General features: G+C 38.8%; 1 protein-coding gene across 3 annotated transcripts in view; it reads right to left on the bottom strand.

Moving 5' to 3' along the window:
- The window catches only part of GNAL (G protein subunit alpha L), a 170,723-nt gene that overhangs the window by 52,233 nt on the left and 92,517 nt on the right, over positions 1 to 25,973 (bottom strand). For 2 of the 3 annotated variants that reach the window (XM_015855233.3, XM_015855232.3), the window contains exon 5: positions 625 to 722. In XM_015855233.3, coding sequence (XP_015710719.1) covers positions 625 to 722 — 98 coding nt within the window. Of the gene's footprint in view, positions 1 to 624; positions 723 to 9,603; positions 9,757 to 25,973 lie in introns of those variants that run through there. The other variant, XM_085537515.1, reaches the window with a different exon arrangement.

The raw sequence follows: 25,973 nt of genomic DNA, 5'->3' as shown, positions 1-25,973 counted from the left end.
TCAAATCTTTTACACATCTCTTCTCAGAACGTTCCCAATCACACAAACCTGTTTAAGGGTCCCCACTGCGTTACACACAAGTGTACAGCTTGACTTTATGTATATGAAGGAGAGAAAAACAAATATAATACTAACTTTACTGAAATCTTGCTTATTATTTTTTTCCCAGAGTATACATTAGAGACACAATAGTAATGCAGGTATGCATCTTGTTTGATAAAAATCACATAAGTTTTAGTGAAATGTAAAGAAAAACAGCTATTTTCAAGCACTGCCTGGGTCACAGAATTTAAAACACAGTATTTTCCTTATACTGGCTGTGAATTTTTGAAGCTTAATGGTTTAAATCAAATTGACTCTGTGTGTATCTATTTCAAACAATACATATATTCACAATTCTTTAATTTGATGTTTTCTTTCACAGTAGCTTTCGTAAACTGTTAAATATCAGAAGCAGAACATTTAGTTGTATAAGAAAGGCAGACAATTATAAAACCAGCAATTAGAATTAGAATGGTAACTGCTGCATTCCAAAACTCCTACATCTTGCAAACACAGATATATTTTTAAACTATATGAACAGTTACATCTTTGGCTATTAAATCAATAAAAATAAACACTTACTACTGTGCACAGTCGATCAGTTGATACTCGTTTGACCTCTCGAAGCATGCTTTCACACCTTCATCATCCCAGAGCTTTTTCGCATGTTCAAAGAATTCCTGAAAATTAGAAACACAACCAATAAGAACATCTTTTAATCTTCCGAATCCTCAACCTTGGATATGTTGCTGTTTCTCCCAACCTTCCTGCTTTTAAATATTGCAGAATGATAAACTGCACCTTTAAGAAGAAAAGGAAAGAAGGTTTATTAGCAGGTTGCTGACAGGTTATAGTACACGGTATGTAATAAAGGCAGTCTTCAAAATTCAAACAAACCCATATACAAAATATAGTTTAAGTAGTTCTACTGGTTGGAGACCCTGCCTATGGCAGTGGGGTTGAAACTTGATGAACTTTATGGTCCTTTTCAACCCAAGACATTCTATGATTCTATGATACAAAACTACCTAGAAGCACGCTCACTTAGTTTTAAACTGAATTTAAACTTCTGCCATGGAAAGGGCAGGAAAGTGATGCAAAAGGTTGTTCAGCTTATACTCATGAGTTCCTCGAGGAAGAAGCAGCCTGTAACTTTAAAAAGATTGTGCAATTTTTCCTGAAAAACACAACTCTCTGCTGTTCAGTATTTTCTCATGCAACATAATTTAACTGCAAGAATTCAGAGTCTTTGCTCAACACCGCTTCCTCTGAGCCTGGCACAACATACTCTTCCTAGCTATCCCAAGCAACGCAGCCCAGAAATTTGCACCAAACAGCTTATTTCAGAATTATGTGAATGAGAAACCACAGCCATCCTCAGTGATGGTGAAGCTGCAGCTCAGCTGTACAAAACACAAAGGCACAGAATGGTGGGTCCAACTTTGATCGACAGCCTCTCCACTATCTGTGCCCTGGATGCAGAGCCTCCTGCACTCCAGCTCTTTTTAAAGCTGGGGGCTAGTTTTATATTAAATCTTTCTAAAATCAAACAGAGTTATACAAACCAAAGAATCTGTATTTTCCTTTATTGTGAGACGTGAGACTGAGACTTTCCCTGAAAACTTTTTTTCAGGAACTTTTGAACTTTAGAGAAAAGTAGATGCTAAAGCAGGTGTGAAAAACATGCACAGAAAGTCTTGGAAGAAATGAAGCAGCATGTCTGAAGACAGGCAGATAGATACTTATATTGCCCTTGGAGTGATTTCTTCCTCATGATGAGGATGTGTTTATCCTTCTTTGTTGTTTTAGTGACTTATGTAATGATTATTTAGAACACTGTGGATTCACCCTTTGAAGACAGGCTATGGCTGTTATAAACCCTCTGTTCCTACAGTAGAAAGAAAGCAAAAACAAGCCCAAGAAAGGACAAGTTAACAAACCAAATAAGTAGGACAAAATGGACAAATGCAATAGATAGCACTGCTGGAAGAATCAAAAAAAGAACTGGAAAAGCAGAAGGAGCAAAGTCAAAGTGATAAATTCCAGAAAATGTGGAATACTCTTCCAAGTTGAAGCTTCTTTGTTTGCTATTTAGCCCATCAACCAAAAGCATTCACTTGCTAGCATCTCTGTCTAAACACAGGCAATTTTTTTTGCTTGAAAGAAATTGCCCTGTACAAGTAGCATGGGTCCCAAGGCAAAAGTACTTGGCTGTCCTACTGTGTGGAATGGGCCATGGGAGGCAACTACAGCCTCTGTGTTCCCTCAAAGGACCTCAGCACAGCCTGGCCTTCCCTGTCTTGCCATCCACTGGCATGTTGGAATTCCCATCCCTGAGGGGAATGCTTCTGCATCTAAAAAATGGTTCCACTCAGCCTCTGGCAGCCTACAGGATGGAGGTGAGATCAAGGACACTGGTGTGAAAGCTTCCTTTCCAATGGGATGGCACAGACTGAGAGATGGCTGCAGATGTGAGTAAATACATTAAGTAGAAGAATGAAATTGAACAGCTACGGTATTTCTAACTTCACTTCTGCTTTTAACATCCTTTGTATGACCTTTATTTACCATAAAAACCTCTTCTGAAGAAGAAACAATTTTCTGTTGAAAATAACTCCGCTTCTAAGACCCTACAAACATGTTGCAAATGTAGAGCTTCCATATGATATGCTTCAAAATATTTCCACCTGACCACTGTATCTCAAAGCAGTCTATCTAAAATGACTTCCAGAGTTCTAGTCCAAAGCAAATCCTATAAAACAGAGCAAATATACTTGCCTCATTAAAATGTACCGATCGACTGCAGAGGAGTACACTTGCCTGCAAATTGCCTCCCACACATCTACCCGATCCTTCCTTCCCAGGTGACTAAAGTCTTCCAGAAAAATCTTCCTTCATTTCAAGACACCAAGTACCATGATCTAACTTTTCACACTTGTTTTTAACCCCTTTCTGTTCTTTAAATTCTTCAGCACTTTTTTCTCCTCCTCAGCTGATGAAGGTTCCCAGTGTACATGGGATGATGGTGATGCTCCCACATACTAAGAAGTGTACCTGCTCTTTCCAGATCCAACCTGCCCTCTATCACAGGACAACATCCTCTCAGAGCTGCAGCCACATTTGGCAATGCCTGTCCTGGGGGAGCACCAGAGACTTTCAAGGGATGGTGAAGACAGGTTTGCTCTACTAGGTGGGCTAAAGCTTGGTCATTAACATTTAGGTCAGGCAGGGAACTAGAAGCAAAACATTACTTTGGATTAGTATAACATAAATCAGATTGCGTGAGTAAATTGTGACTTCAGTCACTTTCATTATGAGAGTCTTGATGTAAGATTTTCTTAAGTGTGCTGACTTCTAGGAGGTGGCTATCCAGAAGATCTTAAAAGTCAAAAGATTGGGTCCTCTAAGAAATCTTAGCTGGAGCTTAGGAAGGTGGCAACGTGAAAAATGTCTAGGGACTTCTGATGCTCTCAGCCTCTCTCAGATCAAAAGCACTGAGATCTACTGAAAACACTTAGTATACTGAAATGAACCACAAATATTGTACTATGCATGAGAGCATAAAAACACCTGCATCATAACATGCCTAAGAAAACAAAGCAAAACAGAACTGTCCCAGCCAAACTTCTCCTTAGAGACAGCGGCATGCAAATATTTGCACCCATTAATACACATACAAAATAAGCCCATAAATATGTATGTATATATATTTGAAACAGCATTCTAATTAAAGCATTAGAGAAACAAAACAATCATAATGCCTAAGGTATCAAGAACCATGGGATGTAGCCTTGGCAGATTGATCTAATGGGTGCCAGCCCTATACATGGCAGGGAGTTGGAACTGCATGGTTGTTATGGTCTCTTCCAACTCAAGCTGTTCTCTAACTCTTATGTTGATTCTACTAGCAGTTACAGGCACTTTAATTTACACAAGTTTTCTATGAATTTTTAGCAATCATCAGGCCACACAAATAATACCCAGTTTGATGTGATTAGAAGTTTGAGAAACACCTTGAGCTGATGTCACTGACATAAATGGTATTATATTTTTAGCACATTTTGAAAAGGTGTTGTGAAACTATTTCTACTTGCCTGTTCTAAAGACATTTTAAGTAGAAAAAAATATGGAGGGAATATATTCCTACACAAAACATGCTAAGAAATCAGTAAAGATACAAACACAGATCCACTACGGCTAAGTCTCAACCTTATCCCACCTGAAGTCACATCATGTTCTTGAGAATTATTTTCCTTATTTTGGAAACAAATTTATTGGTAGGTTACCGTAGAAACCTCCTCCGTGTTGTAACTCCTACAAAAAAATTCTGAGTATATATATAAAATGGAATTGGTCCACTTTCAGCTGTTTAAGTTAGGAATACATGGTAGTGAAAATTAAACAGCGACGTATCTTCATGAACAATTCTTTATGTATTTTGGAATCAGAATTTTTCCCCTGATTGCTTTACAAACCACAAAAGTTCATGCCAGGTCAATGATACAATTTTTATTCTTTTAAGATCCCTTCCTGTCTTACTTCCAGACAGAGCATATATTTAATAGCTATCCTGATGTTACCTTCCAGTCTCATAGAAGCTGCTGTATGGAAAACTCCATTTTATTTTGTACTCCACATATTCCTTCTGTTAATGTATTGTAAGCCTGGAAACATCTGGTGATCTCAACAGGAAATAAGATCTATTTCCCTCACTGAAATTCATTTTCCTATCCTTCAAGCCTTAGCTGCAAGATAATTTCTCATCTAAAATACAGATTAAATCTGTCTGATCAGCGTGATGACCACTTAAAGAAGTGCAACCTGAGTAGCGACTGTTACACATTTTCAGTATTCACTCACAGTGGGTGTGAAATGAAGCTACCACTTCCATTATGAATTTCAGTTCCTACTTCTTTTTCCAGTTGCTAAGCCACAGGAAAGCTAAACCCTGTGACCCACAACCAGCTGGCAGCCAACCTCTTCCAAGGTCCCCACAGCAGGTGACTACTGCAGCCAGCCTCAATGCTGCAGATCCCCAGCACCTCATTCATCAACTCACTTGGCTACAGGAAGGTTTTGGTGGAAAAAGAGAGTGACAATCAATGGGGTTATGCTGCAATACCATATGCATGACACTCCAAGGAGTGTGGGTTTTCTGAATGTGAGGTGCTTGACTCTGCAGCCCAAATTCTTCTTAGTGTATTAAGTCAAAACTGAACCAGCCCCTTCAGTGCAGCAGAAAGGATGCACTTCTCCTGCAGTGCTGGAGGGAAGACCACAGAGATCCAGTCCCCAGGGAAAGGAAGCTCAGCCAAGCTCCCCTAACATGACCAGAAGGCTTTGTTCTGCCGCCGCTCTGGCTGCAACTGATGCCTCAAATCAGATTAGCGGACTGGTATTACGTTCGTGTTTTTACAATGAGCCATGTGTAGCATAAGAAGAAGAACAGCAGTTAAAAAAAGTCTGTATTTCAGCCAAGTGAAACCTGGAGAAAGAAAAAGTGACTTTTGCAGATCTGAGACTCCAAGATAAAAGAAATAAAACAACAAAGCAATTCTCCATCCATTAAACACACATCCTGACCAGTAAAACCATTATAGAGCTAAAAATCTGTTCCAAGCATAAAAAGCCCTTTTGCTTTGGAGGCCACTGATAGATCCCTACAGACTTATCAATACACTTTCCTAGTAAGAATCTGAAGAGAGATGAGCTGACTGCGAACTATCTTTTGTTATATTTTTTTATATAGTATTTATTTCCACTGCCTGGGCTTTTCTTTGCTATGGGCAAAACAGGCCCATGTAGAAAAAGAACACAGGAATCTGATATACTATCTGCATAATCTTCCATATAAAAGAGTCGCATAGGCAATCTTAACTTTTGGAGTCTAAATTTATAATGTTAACCCAGTGTTTAACTGAGACAGTTGTTAACTGATGTTATAAGAATCCCGCAAGGGACAGTGAAAGACAATTTGTCCCAGTGCCTCCAATTATTACTGGTTCGCTTATGCACACCAGAATAACAACTCATCTTCCATTAAAAATACTCATCATCCTCCAAAATCTACAAAGAGTAGCTATAGATGTAGGAACTGAAAATTTTAAATAGTCTTAATGCAGAAATTATGGGGTAAGATATGAATATATGAAGGGAGTCTGCTTAGTTACCTTCTCCACTAACAAGTACAGACTCTTGATAATCAGCCTCTTGTTTATGAGACAAAAGTGTCCCCTATGGCTCAGGCAGTTCCACTTAATCCTTTATGAAACATTCAACTTAACAAGGGAACTGTTTTGCTGCAGGTATAGACTCCTAATGCCCATAACAAAGACAAGCAAACAGAGTTATAATCTAAAAACAGAAACAGAATATATGACTTGAATTTTTCCCATAGCAGTGGTATCAAAACCTTTCATCAATACTCAAGCAATAGTGCAAGAAACATCAAAACCATGTGAGAGTGGCAAACTGACATGCAAGGATCATACTTAACAGTGCGGTTCAGATCTTTCTAAAGTACCAGAACTTACAGCAGATTAATTATACAGAAACCCTTAGGGAAAGCATAACCTCCACCCCTGCAGTGTATCTTCCATAGTAATTTGTGGGTGTGCAATAATCAATGCAATTCCTTTGTGAGCTAGTGACTCATTCTGATAGGCAAATCAGCAGTTTGGCCTCTTACCCTCCTCCAAAACCTAACTCTGGATATGTCAAAGAGAAGTAAAAGTAATCAGTCCCCATCTACCTTCTCTCCCAGTTCACTTAAGTTGTTTTGCTTTTCTTAGCCTTGAAGCACAACCATTCTGCACGAAACTTCTGTTAATCAAGACTGAACATAGAAGGATGGTAAAAAAACACCTTTGCAGAACACGCTTATGTCGGTGCACCCTAAGTTCCAAGAAAACAGAATCACTTCATTAGCTTCTAGGACAATCCTATCTAACTTCTAAGTGTAAGGAAATAACCTAGAGAAACAAACAGTATTTATAAACATATAAAAGCACCATCTTCATGGAGCTGCCACATACTGCTACATCTAGACAAAACTGATGATTGTGGAGCTAGCTGACAGTGTACAAAACCCAGGAATGAGCAGCCATAGAACATTTTATGTCTCTTTCTTGAACTATTTTTGTGACTTGACTTTTAAGCTTTCACTCAGCCTTAGATTTCCAGGAAGTGTGTACAGTTACGGTATCAGCCTGATTGCCTGAGCAGTTCTCTTTGCCTTCTAGAAACACATCGTATCTGCCATGATATTTCATAGAAATCAACAAGTTCAGTTCCACAGATCACAGCACTGGTCTACAAAATTTGAGAAACACATTTAAGTACTTTCCCAACTTAAATGTGTCAAAAGAGACGCTTCTGAACACAAAAAGAGGTCTGAGGATACTTCTCCTTGAAGGTATCTCATTCCTGTCCATGTTAGAACCTCTCCCTGAATGCATAAATGTTCTCAATGATCTCTTGTCTTTTTGTTAAATTAACTACAGATGTGCTACACAGCTCCGAACCATCGCTGCCCTTTGTATTTCCGCAGCACTTGTAAAAAGAAAAAGGTAACTATTGTTATAATTCTCCGAGGGTGATTTTTTTCTGTGGACAGCAGATAACAATCCAGCATGAGGAAAATCTGCAAATGGGGAACAACATGCAAAACCCCTCTGTACTCACAGCAAAGTCAGAAATATGTTAATACTTCCCAAAATTTGGCCGCAGGTAGTTTATCACTATGATCAAGTTGTTGATTATACAGATTTCTTTCTAAAAGCTTTGACCTTCCAAACTCAAATATTACTGAAAAACATAATACAGGTGTTATGCGTTCTGGAAGAGGTTTGCTTTCTGCTTACTAAAAACCATAGCAGTGTTGCATAACATTATGGATTTTGTTTGTCAAAACTTGATTCTTCACCTCACTATGTGAGAAACAGTGGAGACCATTCAGAACAAGAAACAGCAATCAACCCAGAACTGTTCTCTTTCTGTAATAGTTTAAATGCTGTGCCTCTGTGTAAACATTTTAATGAACATGATATTTCATCACCTTTAAGTCAAGGCAACATTTAATTAGTGATTAGTTGTGTTCAAGGCCAGGCTGGATGGGGCTGTGAATAACCTTACCTAGAGGGAGGCGTCCCTGCCTATAGCAGGGGGTTGGAACCAGATGGTCTTTAAGGTCCCTTCCAACCCAAACCATTCTATGATTCTGTGATTACGTACAGGCCATTCTGCATTACCTGACGAAGGGATGAAGTAGGTACTACCATTAAACATCTATTATAAAGTGGCAAACTTCAGGTTTTTCACACTACTAAGTGTCATCAAGACTTTTTATTTTAAAATAGAAGGCAATAATAATAACTTACATTTGGTAACATGTCAGTGTTAGATCTGAATCCTCTGTTTTTTCATTTTGAATAGCACTGTATCTGATCACTGTTTTTTTTTATTAGCTGCATGGTGAAGCAGTCGTGTTTATCATACCACAACGTACTTCCACATGAATCAGAACAACAAAAAAAAAATATGAGATCCTCTGAAGGATTATTATTGCAGTCATTGGAGAAAATCATGCAGTCAACTTCTGGCTGCTGCTTTGGAAATACAAAGCTAAACATGTGCTTTGTCAACTTTTGGGGATGAGAACCACAATGTCAGCTATTTGTGGGGTGCTCTCAGCATTTCTTGCAAATGTGTTCTGTTTTCATTACTCAGATGGTGGGAAAACCTTCAACTACTTGATGTGGTGGATGCCCTGTCCCTGGAGATGACCAAGGCCAGGCTGGACAGAGCTCTGACCAACCTGATCAAGCGGCGATTGTCCCTGCTGACTGTAGGGGAGTTGGATTAGACGACCTTTAAAGGTCACTTCCAACTCTAAGGATTCTATGATTCTAAGTCAGAAGGGTGGGTTATGAAGCTGAGGGACTCATCACTGCTGCATCTGCAGGCAGCTGGCCTGCCCTGCCCATGGGTAACCCCTGCTGGTTCTGTAAATACAGCTCCATAGTGAGGACAACCATCAAGCAAGCTGAAAAAACACAAGCTTGCATCTTATTTTTCTGACAGTATGAAAGGTTTCTACTGCTCACAGCTTCAGCTGTTTTCCTTCAGCCAGTTTTGAAGGTCACATATCAGGGAACTGCTTCATGCTTTAGTACAGACTTTATTATTTGTAAGTGATTTCCTACCAGACAAGTGCTTTGCAAGGACTGAGAACTCTCATTTCCTTTTATAGATTTGATTCGGAAATAAACGCTGGCAACATCACGTGACTAATGAGCAGGATCCACAACTTAAGCAACCCTCATGATTAAATTAGAAAGTAATGTAAAAGTCAGTCCACTGCTGCTAGATCTGTTCAGCCTACTCTTCCACACATTTTATCTGGACTCTTCAGCTTCATCTCTGTTTTTTGGTACTCTTAGCTGTTTTCCCGTGCCCTAGTGCTGATGAGCCACAGAAACCAACTTTTTTCAGATTAATTCAGAAAAGTAAGATTTTAATTCCTAATGTTTTTTTTCTTAAATTTCCATTCTGAAGAATTAAGATAATCACATCTCATTATACGTAGCATAAAAAGAATGCATATGCTGCAACAAATGAGGCATCAGAACCAAAGTACGTTTTATTAGCCCAGAAATATTCTTCCATCTCAAAAATGATGTCTTGCTCCTCTTCATTGGAGCTCAGAAGAATAGCCTAGAAGTGAACAGAAACCTGTATCAGCAGGGACAGGAATCTGATCTGTAGTAATATAGTAAACCAGAGTGAGTGAGCAACTTGCAGATGGGAAATTCTGTTTAAATTTCACAGCTGGAGGTTGTTACAAGGATTCAGCTTATTAGGAAGCAGATGATTACTGGGTACCTGAAAACAAACTTCTATATAGCCTAAACTAGCATCTTTCATTGCTTCCCAGTCTTTTATTTACTACTCGCTGCAGGTTTATTTCTCACTTCCAGTGTAATTTAAAATGAAAGCTGCTGATCAATATTGTAAACAGATGATTAGTGTCTTACGACTGCCAAAGAACTGTTAATGAATCTCAGCACGTGATACCAAAGCGAGGACATGGAATTAAATAATTGAATTGAATGAAATAATAAAAGTAGGTAATTTTCTCCCTTTAAAAGATAAATATTGCTACAGTTCCTTAAACAGAAAGAGAAGATTCGCTCTTGTCTCAGTGTTGTAGGAAATAAATTTCTTCAGATTAATTAAAATCTGTCACCGCCACTATCTGAAGCATTGTCTACCTAAGTAAAATACAGAAGTATTTTAAGCTTAAAGTCAGTGCTGTTGGATTTCCCACCAGACCTTGGCAGCATCTGAGGTAAGACCACCATGCAAGACCCCACATAGCCTTCAAGCACCTTCATCCCTATGTTACTGCAGATAGTGCTTACACCAAAGAGCCCATCAGGGCTACCAAAGCAGAAGAGCAACATCCATACAGCGCTTCTACACAACCATGGATTCATTGTTTTGTGATCTATAGCCTTTTCCAAACTGAAACGCACTTCCCCAGTTGGGAAAAAGCCTTCATTATTACCTTAATAGATCTATTCTGCAGTTAAATCAGAAAATGCATATAAACATCAGAAGTTAAAGCTCAATTTGTAAGATGAGGAAATTCAGTTAAAAATATTCCTTTCAGGTTCTGCTTTCTTCAAGATCATACTTTGAAGATGGATTTATGCCGTAGATGAAGTAAAAAGTAAATAATAAGGCCTTTTACCTCTTGCCCTTTTGCTAGGATGTTATTTTTCCACACTGGATTCTTAATAAGAAACTGTAATAAAATGTGGATGAACTGGAAAGTGCTCTTCACATCAGAATAATGATCCATGTAATGAAGTTTTCTAATCAAAACTAAAGGGTACCTGTATTCTCTGTGTCAGATACGGTTTTAATTGCTCTATGCTTTCAATTGTATGTTAATTTTAACTCTACTTTTCAGAAACTGTCTAGAAATCTGACAGAGAATGGGCATGTATCTTAACAAACTGGATCTTCAATGTGCTGTATTTATAAAAATGATAGTTTTTAAATGTTTACAGAGTGCAAAACAGTTAGCCCTGCCTTTCTGAGAGACACGTGGTTTCACCTAAAATGGCTCTGTGCTCAGCCCGTAGAGGCCTCAGCTCAGCAGCAAACCCCTCGCCCTTTCAGGGGGAGAAGATGTTTTGCTTTCATACTCCCAAAGATCTGCTGCAAGTGGATCCTGACATTAATATTCTTCAGGTACTTCTAAGCACATAAACTACAACTATTAACTAAGACTCCACCTGCCAGCTGCAATTTGTCCCACCAGATCAGGCAAGGCTTTTCAAGTACTGGCTTACTTTTTGGATAGGCCGTATCCTAAACACTAATGCCGTGTCAAGGCTAAGGCAGCTACCAAAAGGAACTACCCAATTCCTCCTCAATTTCTTCTGAAGGAAAGACAATCATTGCGATTTTAGGACAACTCTGCACTCTGCTGAGCCCTGTAGACCAACATTTTAAATAACAACCCCAGGCAAAGTATGATTGCTTGCTAGTAATGAGCAGGTTGGCCAAACTGTGCCCTCAGCACGGCCTGAGCAGACTGCTGGTAACCCCTGTGCAATTATGAAGAAGTTAGTGAAAATGTTGAGCTCTTAAAAGAGCATCTTAATGCAACAGAAATCTAAGATTATGACTTACATTGATGGTGACTGACATTGACATCTATCAATATTTTAATCATTTTTGATTTCCAGTTGGCGATATTGATCAAGTTGATCCACAATAACGACAGGATCCCACGCATATAAAGATAAAAATGTATGTGCACAAAGAAACCCTAAAATAACATAAATAAACATGCTGTATATTGTCAGTAATTGAGCTATGACTGTATCTGTTTATTATACACCTGCAAATTACAAGTCATTGTTCACTGTCCCTTAACGTACAATTACTGTCTGGTTCATTACTTGAGGTATTTCTAATGGTATGAGCTGGCAAAACAGAAGAAAAATATTATCAAGAGAATACTGAAAAGTGTTTTTCCCTTTAGAAGCAAGTTACAAAATAAACATAAAAATACATCTGCTCCTACTGAGGAGCACTAGAAAGCAGGGTTTAATATCCACTCCAGTTTTTTGGTAAAGCAAAAGAGCCAGAATATCTGTTATTGTATTTGCCACACGATGGTCATATCAGTTATAAAGGCTATTTCTAAAACAGGTGTCAAAGATTAGGCAACTAACTTCATAAAGCTAATAAAAAATGCTAAGGGGCTCTTATCAACTGATTTCAGATGCGTTGAATGACATAAACATAATCAAAAGGAAAACTGCAGTAAGTTCCTAAAAGCAGACTGTGTACAACAGAAAAAACATGAATCCTTTTTTACAGAGAAGACTACAAAATACTATGGAGTACAATTAAATAGATAGAATCTTTGAAATAAAATATGCTTCTTGGATACCTAACTCAAATACTATGCTGCCTAATCACCACAAAAACACAGTTTTTATCTGTTGAACAAACAAACAAAAGCACAGCCAGGCTGCAACTCTGACAGCTTAATTGCATCATTCAAAAAGAAAGCATGATTACCTTGATGGAAAAACTCCTTTGGTCAGAACACATGCTACACGGATCCACCAACAATGACACACTAGCAAGTACGTATAAGTTAACTTCAGAGACAAGTGGAGACAAGTCTTGAAGAAATTTAACTGCTATCACATTTTCATGTATTTTATGCTCCCTTGTGTGTAGAACAAGACAGTTAACCAGTGAAATGGTGACATTTAAAAACCTCCTTCACTAATCCTATGGAATTCTATATTTTTTAAATCCATACCAAATGGTTCCTGCTGAATTTTAGTTCTCAAAATTTCTAGATTTGCAAACATAATCTAAAGTAAGTGAATCTTGAACATTAAATTGTGTGTATTTGATCACTAATTTACATCAAGAAATTCCAGTGATAACTTCAAAAACAATTACAGTATCCATCTATATCTGGGTAACTATGCTCTTTAACTGCAGTACAAATCCAGTACACTCTAAATCAGTCAAACCTTCAGCATGGAAACTTTCTGTTTGCAGATTTATAGCTGCATTAGCAACTCCCAAATGTAATTTACCGCTATATCACACTATATTCCCATGTAACAATTGTAAAGATATCTGCTCATAATGTTCTTAGCAGAACAAAAGATAAAATTTCCAGGAACTAAGTTAGAAAACCTAGAGATTATCTAGAATACCTTGCAGAAAACAGCCGTTGTATCACCCTATCATCAGATTACATGTCATAAAAGACACAGGCATTCACATCCATCTTCCAGCTTTCTTGTTAAAACATAAACAGATAAAATAATGCACCTAAATCTGAAAGCGTTTCCCACATCTTTTGTATTCTGCTACTCATCAAACCTTAATAAAAATCTAACCAAAATAAAACACGTGAAAAAAATAAAGCATATGAATGATTAACATAATTATTTGCATGGATATGCATATTTGCATAGATACGCATATATGCTCTAATCTGCTCTTCTGGAGGCAAGGCTTTTATTGTCAGAACTGACATCTCAAAAGTCTCTGTAAAAAAAGAGAATTTTCACTAATTGATTTCACAGAACTGTGGAATCATTAAGGTTGGAAAAGCCCACTACAATCATCTAGTCTAAACACCAACCCATCACCACCACACCCATTAAACCACATCGGTCAATACTAAATACACATGTTTCTTGAACACCTCCAGGGATGGTGACTTCACCACCTCCCTCAGCAGTTTGTTCCAAGACCTCACCACACCTTTGGAGAAAAAAAATTTCCTAATATCCATCCTGAACCCCACCTGGTACAACTTGAGGCCATTATCTCTCATCCTATTGCAGTTACCTGGGAGAAAAGGCTAAGCCCCACCTTGGTAAAACTTCTTTTCAGGTCACTGTAGGGAGTGATAAGGTCTCCTCTGAGCTTCCTCTTCATACAACTAAACAGAACTAAAATTTTAAATAAGTTGCATTTTTGAACTCTGAGAACATTTCTTTTCTCTCATACTGCAAACACTCTTCTAATGAGATCTTGCCTGCAATTAATTAGCACATCGTTTACACCATCTAGCAAGTGGTTTCTTAACATTAAGCAGTATTAATCTAAGTGTATCTCCACAGCTTTCTGTCAGGACAAGGGATGCAGGTACCACTCCACTTGCCCAGTGTCCACAGGCAGATGGGGTGAGAGGGAAGAGGTAACTGATGTGCTCTCCATTAAGTGAGCGTAAGTAATTCCATAAAGGGCTGATCAATGGTGCTACCACAGTGTGGAGAAACAAATGGGCCATGCAGCAGTCCAGGGGAAGAAAACACTTTAAATGATTTGAAATAAACTAGTCTGGGATGGATGAACTGATGCTGTATGAAAGGACCAGGAATGAAGAATTACTTCTTAAATTCTACATATAATTGACATTTGGTTTGTTTTCTCTCTCTCTGTGGCTTTTCTTTAGTTCTAAATATTGTCTTTAGGAGAAAACATTGCAGATCTAAGCATTTTTAAAAAAATCTACCTACATCTTCTTAAATTTGGGGTTTACTATTGAGCAAAGCTGTTAATACAGTCTTCCCATAAAATTGTTTAACAGCAGAAAAACTGTCTTGTGTTTGCTTTCCAGCTTGTATCACCATTAGCTAAATTAAAAAATGATCCTTGATTTTGTAACGCTAGACATAACAGAGAAGGACTTTACACAATAGTCTGTGTTGCTGATGTTAAAAGCCAAAATATATCTATTATGTTTTGTTCCTACTGCCAACTGTAATTTTACATTTAAAACACTCATTAAAATATATTCCACAATTATTTACCATGAAGTCTTTTTCCTCATTTGACCTGCCACTTCAAAAGTTACCACTACTTAATACAAAATAAATCAAAATTAAGCTGCAGCTAAAAAACACATTTTTCTCAATTTAGCAATGCCATTGCATGAGGAGAATGTAAGCAGTATCTTGATTTCTGCATATGTGTTTGCATAAAGAGAAGGGAAACATTCTGTAAAACTTTCACGGAATATTCTGCTCAGGACTATTTCTGCAGTTCCTAATGGTCTTAAGTGAACCACACACATAACTGGAAAAATGCATTCAGTGGAATGTACACATGCTTACACAAGTAGATTGTTATGAACACTATCAGTAACAATCATAATTTGCAAATGATTAAACTGCGGAGACTAATAGGGGGGTTGATTTTTGTAGCTTGAATCTGGCTCTGCCCAGAAGGATTGATGAGGACTTGGGACAAATGTCAACCAAAGACGTGAATCCCCATTTTAAGAATCTATTTATCTCAACGAAATTCCTAAGAGAAACTCAATTTATAAGAATTAATGTTTTTTTTTATGGTCAAGGAATGTTGTGGCTATTCTTTATATGGAATATAACTCCTGTATTTTTATTCAGTTTCTCATGCAAAGCTTACTTGAGATCTTATTTATGAAGTCATTATACTCGGGGCTCTGTTTTTCTTAATATTCAGAAACCAGGAATGCTCCAATATTTTATTGTATTATCTTACTGCGTCCTACATCTCATGCACATATCCTCATGCTGAGAAAAATACATTGTAATTCTTCTACATCGCTGCATAGATGTTCTCTTGCTATTTTAATTCTCTACTTTCTCTGTAACTACTAAGTCCAGAACAGTCATTTTTCCCCCCTGCCCTTACAAGTTGTTACAACAGCTAGTACAGTAATGCTTGTGAATATGGAATCATATATGGAAGTATGCAGCATGTAAATTATTACAAATCAGCCTACCACATCAACATCCAGCCATGCAGCACGGGAGCCAAGACTACACCCTTTTCAGTCTGAAGGCCCTGGCACGTAGGCTACGATTATGGGAGGAAACTAGTTGAGGGTGTAAGGGTTTTCTAGCAAGTGAAAGGGTAGATGAAGAGCATAACATATACCTAACCTTGTTATTTCCTGGTTACTGCTATCTGCTGAGGGGACAGGCATTTTAGCAACAACAGCTCAAGCAAGGGGAGACACTTCTTAATGGATTTAGATTATTTTTCCTTGTAGAGTGACCTTCACTTTCTGTTTGGTCAGTAATATGAGACAACACTATGAACTGTTGCTGTGTTTGTTCACTCTTCCACTAGGAAGCCTCTTTTATGATGAATGTGCTTAAAAAGTAGTATGCACGCTACACCTCAGTGCACAACAGATTTAAGCCTATATTTATAATCAAGAATAGAGAAAGAGTTGAGGCATATCCCCAGGCAGGTGGTCCTGCTGGTCCCCTGGGTAAAGTGAGACTTTGCTTTGCTCTCTGAGTGAAAACCGGGCTGAGCAGAAATCGGAGTCTCACAGCCTGGGAAGTTCTCCTGGGCTGTGTGTTCAGCCAGTTTACTAGGAAATGCTTTTCCACGTTATGTCAGATTCCTAAAAACTTCTTGTTTCAGTAAGTTAGCACTTCCACATGAATGCCTGTTGCCCTAAAAGCTTAATGAGCATCTGCATTTATAATGATCGCAGAAGATTCTGTTTATCAGTTCTTCAGTTCTCTCCTAAACCGAACAGGTAGCTCTGTATTTCTTGGCTGTTCAAACATACCCTCCTCCACTCCAAATTAATTTAAGATTTAAGTAAGTAGATTACTGAGAACTTTTAAACTTTATTGCTTCAAAGGAACTGCAATTTCAAGAACATGGATTCCTATGATGTTGATGTATTTGTGACATTATAAAAATGAGGGTTATTACAACTTAAATACGAAACCAGCCATTTCCTCTTATAGACATGGCTGCAAAGCATCAGCTCACAGAAGATGACACTCCACTGCAGGAAATAACCAATATATACTTTAAATGACCAATCTGTTCTCTTTCATGCTATAATATTTAAGAATAAACTATAAAGGACTTAAGCGATTCAAATGCTTCATTAAGATACACATTGTTTTTTGCTGTTGTTGTAAAGCAAATTCTACAAAAAAATTATGATCTTGTCATTTTAAACACATACAAAATGTTTCTTCAGGGTAAGGTCAGCACTGCTTTCTGACAATTCTCAAAGGTCTATTCAAGTATTTGAGATTAAAAACACTGTAATTTGTCATGGACTACAGAACACTATTTGTGGCCTGGCAGAAGACTCTGAGACTGTATTAAGGCATTCATCCTTTGGATACACTGAGGATCCAGGCAAAAGATCGCAACATACTAATTGTACCTAGCAGCCAGGAATGGAAGCCATCAAACATGAAAGAATACCCACCCACAAGTGTCAGTGCTAATCCAAGAAGAAAATGATGCGATCTTTTCAAAATACTGCTTTGAAATCAGTGATATCTGGCACACAGATACAACACACTACAATCCCAAATACACAGAATATATAATAAAAGCAGCTTCCTGAACTCAATATTTTAAGTCAATAGTACAGCAAGTCACTGTTGCATTACATTTTCATTCACATAGTATTGCTAGGATGGACACAGATAAGCAAGATCCATGGTAACTCACAACTGAGCATCACAACAGATGCATTCTGATGTTACTACCACAGAAAACGATGGGTTACTACAGAAAACGATGGGTTACTACAGCAACAGGAGCCATTTCTTACCAAGTTAATTCAGGTTATAACAGATAAATTAAATGTATCTCAAACCTCCAGACTCTGTTGTTCCATCATTTTAACAATCACTGTGTAATTATCTATTAAATCATACTATTGTTACAAAATGTAACAAACACAGAATCAGACCACCATGCTTTTCTGAAATAAAATAGCCAACACCTCTAAACTCAAATAATCACATTTCATTTAACAGAGAAGGACAAAAAAAATCAAGTACTAGATTGTGACACATGACAAACACTGTCCTGTACTTTTCTATATGACTGCCCTCTCAAGACAGTACTATGTTTCTTTAGCAGCCAAATTGCTGAGAGCAAATGTAGGCAGGCAAAGCTGCATTTCAATATGAAGGTTTCATTGCTACTAAAACACCAGTAAAGTAACAATCAGGTTTCAAGCACCCATCTCCAACTGCAGCAATACATACTGCTTTCACTGAAGCATGCTTGGGGTGTGCATCATAAAAGCAGAATAGTGACATCTAAGTCTGAGTGACATCCGTGTCCAAAAGAAAGAGTACACGCAGTAAGGCAGCTTATATTTGCATTAAGAAAACAACGAAAAATAATTTAGAGAAATAACTGTGGAGAAGCCCAGTACTTATTTTTGGACTTCAACAATGCAAATTTGTATTTCTTATGGAGGAAAGACTGTTCTACTTACGCGCACACAAACACACACATACATGGCTACTTGAATATAAATGCCGCCATTTATTGCAGGAAGACTCACAGGTATTTAAGTTTTCCGCCTCTCAGGGAAATCATGTCGCAAAAGTTTATGCTGAATTCTCCATCTTTTCTTTTGGAAGCCATTCTTTAAGGCACGGCTTCTGAAAATATTACAGCGATGACACCATACCTGTGCTTAGGATCTGCCATTAATGTTGCAACAAATAGAACGAAAACAAAGAGAATGAAAAGCTTAAAATAAATAACTCTTGCAAGATTTAAACTGTTGCTGGAACATTAAAGTCAAAATTACTGAACCCACTGAAACCAAATTTTCCACAACCAGAGACTTACTCTCCTTTGACACCAGAAAACAATTGAAGTAATACATTTAAATTCTCAGCAGTTCATTTTTGAAGCCAAAGAGAAATGGTTCGATTCAACTTAAATGGAAACCAAAATGACAAATAAACAAAAGCAGAGCACTGCAGAAACCTCAGCTTCATTTGTAAAAACTGTGAATGTCTACCATTGCTTGGAGTACTAACTAAGCAAGCCTCCCCAACCAAGCAGAATGCTGTGCTTTTGAAATTACAATAATTCAATACAAATCACAGAATCACAGAATGACCCGGGTTGGAAGGGACCTCAAGGATCATGTAGTTCCAACCCCCCTGCCTGGCAGGGCCACCAAACATACACATTTACTAGATCAAGTTGCCCAGGGTCCCGTCCAACCTGGTCTTGAACACCTCCAAGGACGGGGCATCCACAACCTCCCTGGGCAGCCTGTTCCAGGGCCTAACCACTCTCCTAGTGAAGAACTTCCCCCTAACATCCAACCTAAATCTTCCCTCTTTCAACTTAAAACCATTTCCCCTTGTCCTGGTATTGTCAGCCCTTTCGAAGAATTTACTCCCCTTGATGTAGCTGATCAACTCCTTGACAAATTCTGTGAGGACACAGCAATGACATCTGCCTCATGCTACAACATGCCTGTGGTGAACTCCTGAATCTGACAGAAATGGCATCAAACCACTGCCTCTGAGGTGGGATCCTGCAAATCATCACAGACTTTCTAATGAGAAATGTAACTAACACTTCTGCTCAATGCAACACAGAAGGCAATTGCACACTCCCTTCATGGTATACATGACTCGAATCCATTCTAAATGTGGAGGTTGGTGGCCCTGCCTGTGGTGGGGGAGGTTGGAGCTTCATGATCCTTGAGGTCTCTTCCAACCTGGGCCATTCTATGATTCTGTGTGATTATCTTTTGCCACAACAGTACTCTCTTTATTACACGTGCGCCATGGACATGAGCACACAGCGCATTTTTAATCAGAATGATGTATGGAAGACATGGGAGAGAAATAGAAATAAAAAATATCTGATGAATTTATGATTGAAGTTCAACACTGTCATGCTTTTTTAACATAATTCTACAATTTCTAATGGAACAGTTTCTGTCATAATTAATCTACTTAATTACTATTTAAGCCATTTTACACATAATCCTTGAATTAAAGAATTGTATACATCAACAATAAAAAAATCTTAGCACAAATACAGACCAAATAGAAAGAGTTTTCTAAAGCCATCAGTATTTTTGTCAGATTTCTTATGAAATCATTATGATACACTAATTCAACAAAATCTTAAGAAAATCCAGCAAACCCAGCTTCCCTTTCTTTCAGTGTTATCATCAGAACAGAATATTAATATAAAAAAATATCACCTGAAAGGGAGAAGTAAATAGTTCCTTTTTCTATATACGGAACAGCTACTTACTGGCTTCTAAGCAACGGTGTGTAAAGTTAACTTCCAGATCTTGAGAAAGGCTTTGCACACCCTCTTTTTAGTGATCAAAACAACTACACGTACATACACTGAATAAATTTGACACAGTGCCCCAAAGGTAGACTAATAATTTTAAAGCACATTTAAAATCATAGAATCATAGAATCACCAAGGTTGGAAAAGACCTAAAAGATCACCCAGTCCAACCATTCACCTATTACCAATAGCTCCCACTAAACCATGTCCCTCAACACAACATTCAGTCATTCCTTGAACACCCCCAGGGTTGGTGACTTCACCACCTCCCCTGGGCAGCCCATTCCAGTGCCTGACTACCCTTTCCAAGAAGTAATACTTCCTAATATCCAGCCTGAATCTCCCCTGCCATAGCTTGAAACCATTCCCTCTGGTCTTATCACTAATGAATGTTATCTTTAATTGTCGAAGTTAACTTAAGAGATTTGCCATGAAGTATTTTACTGTGAAATGAGCTCATGCAAAAAAGCAACACATTTGAAAATAAATGCCAGCAATCTCATGAGCCAGCAATGCGTCCCTGCTGAAAAAAAGGGTTAATAGTGTGCTGGGCTGCATTTGGCAAAGTACTGCCAGCAGGTTGAGGGAGGTGACCCACTCTCTTCAGCACCAGTGAGGTCATACCTGGAATGCTGTGTTCAGTCCTGGGCCACACAGTACAAGAAAGATACAGACATACATCCAGTAAAGGGCCACAAAGACGCTGGAGAGACTGAAGCATCATGAAGGGCCAGGCTAATCAGTTATGACTAGAGCCAGCACAAGAGGCCACAGGCACAAATTGGAGCACAGGAAGTTCCCTCTGAACAGCAGGAGCACTGCTGTGCTGTGCAGGTGACAGAGCACTGGCACAGGCTGCCCAGAGGCTGTGGGGTCTCCTCCTTGGAGGTCTCCAGAAGCCGCCTGGCCGTGGGCCTGGGCACCCTGCTCTGGGTGGCCCTGCTGCAGCAGGGCTGGGAATGGGGGATCCAGAGGGCCCTGCCTGCCTCAGCCATGCTAGAATCCTGTGACATGTTGCAGGTGCATAATTTCAAAATCAACTATTCAAGATCTAGACATATGTCTGCCACAAGAATTAAGCATCAGGAAAGAAAACAGCATGAAGGTAGAGTTTTTTTCTAAATAATGATAATAATAATAATAATTAAAAAAAGATCGTACCAGCAAATAAATTTGGCTAATCCCCTAGGATAACTGGAGTATGTCAGAACTAAGTTTGTATAATTACTGCTCCTTTGAACTATTTCATTTTGCTTGCTCTCCAATGAATAGAAAGAAAGACAGCTAACAGGTATATAAAGCCTTTGCCCTTATTCTATCAAGAATTCTTAGGTACCAGACCATTTATTTCTTCAGCTTGAGTAAGAACTTGGAGGATTTGTATCCTGCTTGTTTGCAGAGAGATCTCTATCAGACAGGGTAACATCAATACCACACTATTATCAGTATGCATATCTTAAGATCACATATGAGGATATCCCCGCATTCCAGCACAGCTGGTTGGCAAGACAGATCACTGATTACATCACTTGCTGAGTGCAGCATTTCCACCACAGTACTGTCTACTTGCCTGGCAGAATAGGAGACACTCCTCCTCTCTAACCACTTTCACCATCTATCTCAAGACTAGAGTTATCTGCAACAGTCTGGATTATGCAATGACAGAGATGAGGTAAAGATCTGACTTGGTTAACAGGCTACTCCCAGGTCTTCCAAAGCCTCACAGTGTTGAGGCAGTGAAAGCATGTATGAAAGTGATTCTCACTGGTAACCAACTGGATTAAGAGAAATGGCCATTTGCCTCCATAGCTGCAGTGAGACAGATGTAAAGTGACACCAAAGTCTGTAAGACATATCTTTTCTTAACACAATAAGATAAGAGATCTTTAGAAACATTCCCTCTTGAAGATGGTCTTTCTCCTTCAGCACAGAACACTGACCCACAGGAAATAAAAGGGATGGAGAGGAGAGCAACCACGTCTTTTTACAATCCACCTGCAACTCTAAGTTCTGAGAAGTGAATATGCAGTTGTCTTTGATGGTATTTAAGAAATCTGAGTCAGGAGCTTAAAACTATGACAACATATAAAGGAATAATTATATATCTAGTGAGAAAGGAATGTATGAGGGAGGGATACTCTGTCAAGCTGCCAGCCCAGTGAGTAACAGCAAATGGCTCAAACCAGAAGGGCCTTTCCCCTGAAGAACCAGTTGGTCTCCTTTGTTTGGAAGATCCAGAGCATTCCACAGGCTTGGGGCTCTGCAGTAACCTGCTCTGCATTCCCTGTGGACGGTGTGTGACCTACATCAACCTACTGACTTCTGCCTGGCCTAACCCACTCTGGAGCTTTGAGATTTACAACCGGGAAAGTCTCCTTTTTTGTTTTTCTATACCTAGAAATAATCTCCTCGAAATGAGAGGAAAACGCTAAAATAATCCTGTCTTATTGTGCTATAATGTACAAGCATACTGACATGTAGCCATGAATGCTTTTAAGTCACACATCTTTACATTATTAGATACCTCCACTTTTCATAGCATATGAGGGTTCAAAACTATATCTATGTTTATCCCTCTCAACAAATATGGAAAGACTTTCTGAGATGAAAATATTAGTGGTGAAATTTCTTCTCCCAGCACATCTTTGTGATAGTCTGACTGCTGTTTCTGGAGTTAAAACATTAAAGTACTGTCAACAGAAAATGAAATATAACTTTGCCAAAGATAACAACCAGAAACATTCTAAGTTTTCTATAACTGTCGACTCCCATCCTCGTGTGTTACCTAATGATCAAAGCATAGGGAAAAAAAACCCTTCTCTGTTTCACAGCTGCCACAATAATAGCTGTCTTACATTTTTAACATTTCTCCATTATGCTCAGTTTTAGGTAATCATTAGCTCTTCTAACTTTTGTCTAAGCAACAGAGTCTCATGAGATGCATGTAATGACCTGACAGCAGTAAGGAAAAAATTTTAGAGAACTTTATCTCACATTCTGCTGACAGGTTTCCTATGCCTTCAAAAACATTTGGGAACTGATTTTCCACATCTACTCTTCCAGTGGATGGCAGCTCTGAACAGTCCCACTGTCCGATGCATTTTGGTTTCAGAACAGGAATTTCTTCTAGAACAAAAAAAATACTGTTGCATTCCCTCTTCACCCAGTTCAGATTACTCTCTGTAGTGGCAGGCATACCTAACACACAGAAATAAACTTACGTATTTTGTTCTCCAGCCATTTATCTTCAGGCAGGTATCATGTTATTACTGCTCTCTATAACTTCCTGAAGGGAGGTTGTAGTGAGCTGGGGGTCGGCCTCTTCTCTCATGTAATCAGTGATAGAACTATAGGGAATGGTTTCAAACTGCACCAGGGGAGATTCAGGCTGGACATTAGGAAATATTACTTCTCAGAAAGGGTGGTAAGGCACTGGAATGCACTGCCCAGGGAGGTGGTGGAGTCACTGACCATGGGGGTGTTCAAGAAACGTTTGGATGTTGTGTTGAGGGATATGATTTAGCTGGGAAGTATTGGTGATGGTTGAACTGGATCATCTTCTAGATCTTTTCCAACCTTGGCAATTCAGTGATTCTGTGAATTATCAGCATTTTTTCTTCTTATATACAAAACAGAATTTCCAATAATGGCTTCATGTTTTGATATACTTATTACCAATGTTGCTAATAGATGTAACTTCCTGTTCAGAGATCTCTCTACAGTTGTATAGCTTGGGAGAACTGAAAATTAGTATACGAGTATGGTTGGTGCAATTTAGCTGCTTACCTCATTGCTTTTTTAGATGTACAGGAGTGAAAAGGACTGATTTCCCACGTTACTTGAGTTTCTCAAGAAGGAGAATTGTGTTTTTAGTCGATTGCTGTGGCTGATGAACCCTGAGGTTTTGCCCTGACTCCGGTAGCTATTCTTTTCACTAACCCACATAAGGTAGGGGAAATTCTTCAAAGGAATGAGGGAAATGGGACTTCTCCTTTTTCACTCTGCCTGGTCCTTTCAGTTTGGATGACTTTGGTACACCACACACGCTTGTTCAGAGAGAACAGAAAGTTATTCTGAGAGCTTATTTGTTTGTTTTTAAATCAGATACACAGAAAGTTGTGAAAATTCACTTTTTGGTCTGATGAGAATCCAGCTTCTGAATATGAATTAAATTTTGTATGGAACGTTCTCATCTGTTCAAGTCTGGTCAGTAGAATCCTTCGGTTTTTGTTCTCACAGAATGGTTAAGATTGGAAGGTTCCTCTGGAGGTCATTTGGACCTACTTCTTACTCCATTAGGACCACCTAGAGCAGGCTGCCCAGGACCATGCCCAGTTGGCTCTACAACTTCTCTGAGCAACCATCACCCACACAACACAGTAGTGCGGGAACTTCTTGTTTTTCAGTTTGTCCTTAGTGTCCCATCCTGTCACTGGGCATCTTATTTGTGTTTTCTTTTCAAGTATTTTATACCCATTGATGAGAACTCCACTAGACTTCCTTGCAGTAAAGGTACACTGCTCGCTCATGTTCAACTTGGTGTCCACTGGGACCCACAGCTCCTTTCCTGCAGAGCTATTTCTGAGCTGGGTAGCCCCCAGCACGTTCTGGTGTAGTCTGTTGTTACACTCTGGGTGCAGAACTGTGTATTTCTCTGTTTTTTTTGGCTGTTGTTTTTTCCCCCCCACACACGCAGTGTGCAAGCACAGTCTTTTGGAGATTAATAATAGAGAAGATGCTATGTGCAGTATTTCATATTAGCTCTGGGGGAAAAAAAAATCAAAAAGTGAATGTTGATTTACAAAAATGACAAATCTACATGAAGAATTCGTTTCAGCAGACCTTGCTGACAAAACCTCTTTCATAAACAACACTTTGAGCTTCGTGCCCTTTGCTCAGACGTTCTGCAAACTCAGCATTTTCAAAGGGTTCCACTTCAAGTCAGCCCGCTTAGTTTTTAAAGGCCTCAGCTGCTGAGAGAACAAGGCATGAAAGGGGTCACAGCTCTTGACCCTTTAAAATCAGGCATAGAATTTTACTCGCTGAAGAAAGTACATGGAATCATAACTTCTCTCTAGAATTAAAACTTCACAGTAAGTTCAACTAAAGTAAGTAAAACCAAACATCTGATGGTTACAATTTACAGACCTTAAGTTTATTTAGATCTGTTAGGTATTATAGGAAGAAACCAGTGAAGTTATGCTGTCACATCTTTTACAGCCTCTGGTTCAAAATATCTGGTATAGGTGGTAAGCAAAGCTAATATGGCAAGCATATTCATATATACGTTGAAGTGGAAAAAGGGGACCTGCTTTCAAAAGGCTTTACAAATAACATCACAGGGAGACCCTGGAAGAAAAATAAAAAAGACAGCACTAGCCTAGAAGCCAACTACTGGTTATCTGCACTGTTATCTGCACGCACAATAGGTCCAGTGTTTTCAGTGGACACTGTCAACGTTCTTAGTCTTAAATTACAGCAAGCAGCTGTTTTAGTGTACAGCTGAGCATGACATAAGCCTGTGTAAATACTCTCCTCTGTCACATTGTTCTAAGTGGACGAGGGTTGTTTTTTCCCTCCATTCATGTACAGCAATCCTCCTCCCCAAAACGTCCATATAACTCTTAAGTCACACTTCAATTCTGCCACTGGAAAGTGAAAGAAAGAGCAGAGGGATAATACAGTTTGTCAGATGGATGTGTGCGCCATGTATCAAAATGTCTAATTTTAAGGCGAGCAACCCTGTCAGCATTCCACAGACA

Source organism: Coturnix japonica, chromosome 2 (assembly GCF_054131305.1).
Source record: "Coturnix japonica strain WE chromosome 2, WE-NBRP24, whole genome shotgun sequence".
In the NCBI taxonomy this organism is placed as follows: Eukaryota; Metazoa; Chordata; class Aves; order Galliformes; family Phasianidae; genus Coturnix; species Coturnix japonica.
Note: the sequence above shows the minus strand (reverse complement) of the source record. Positions and strands in the feature narration are given on the sequence as shown.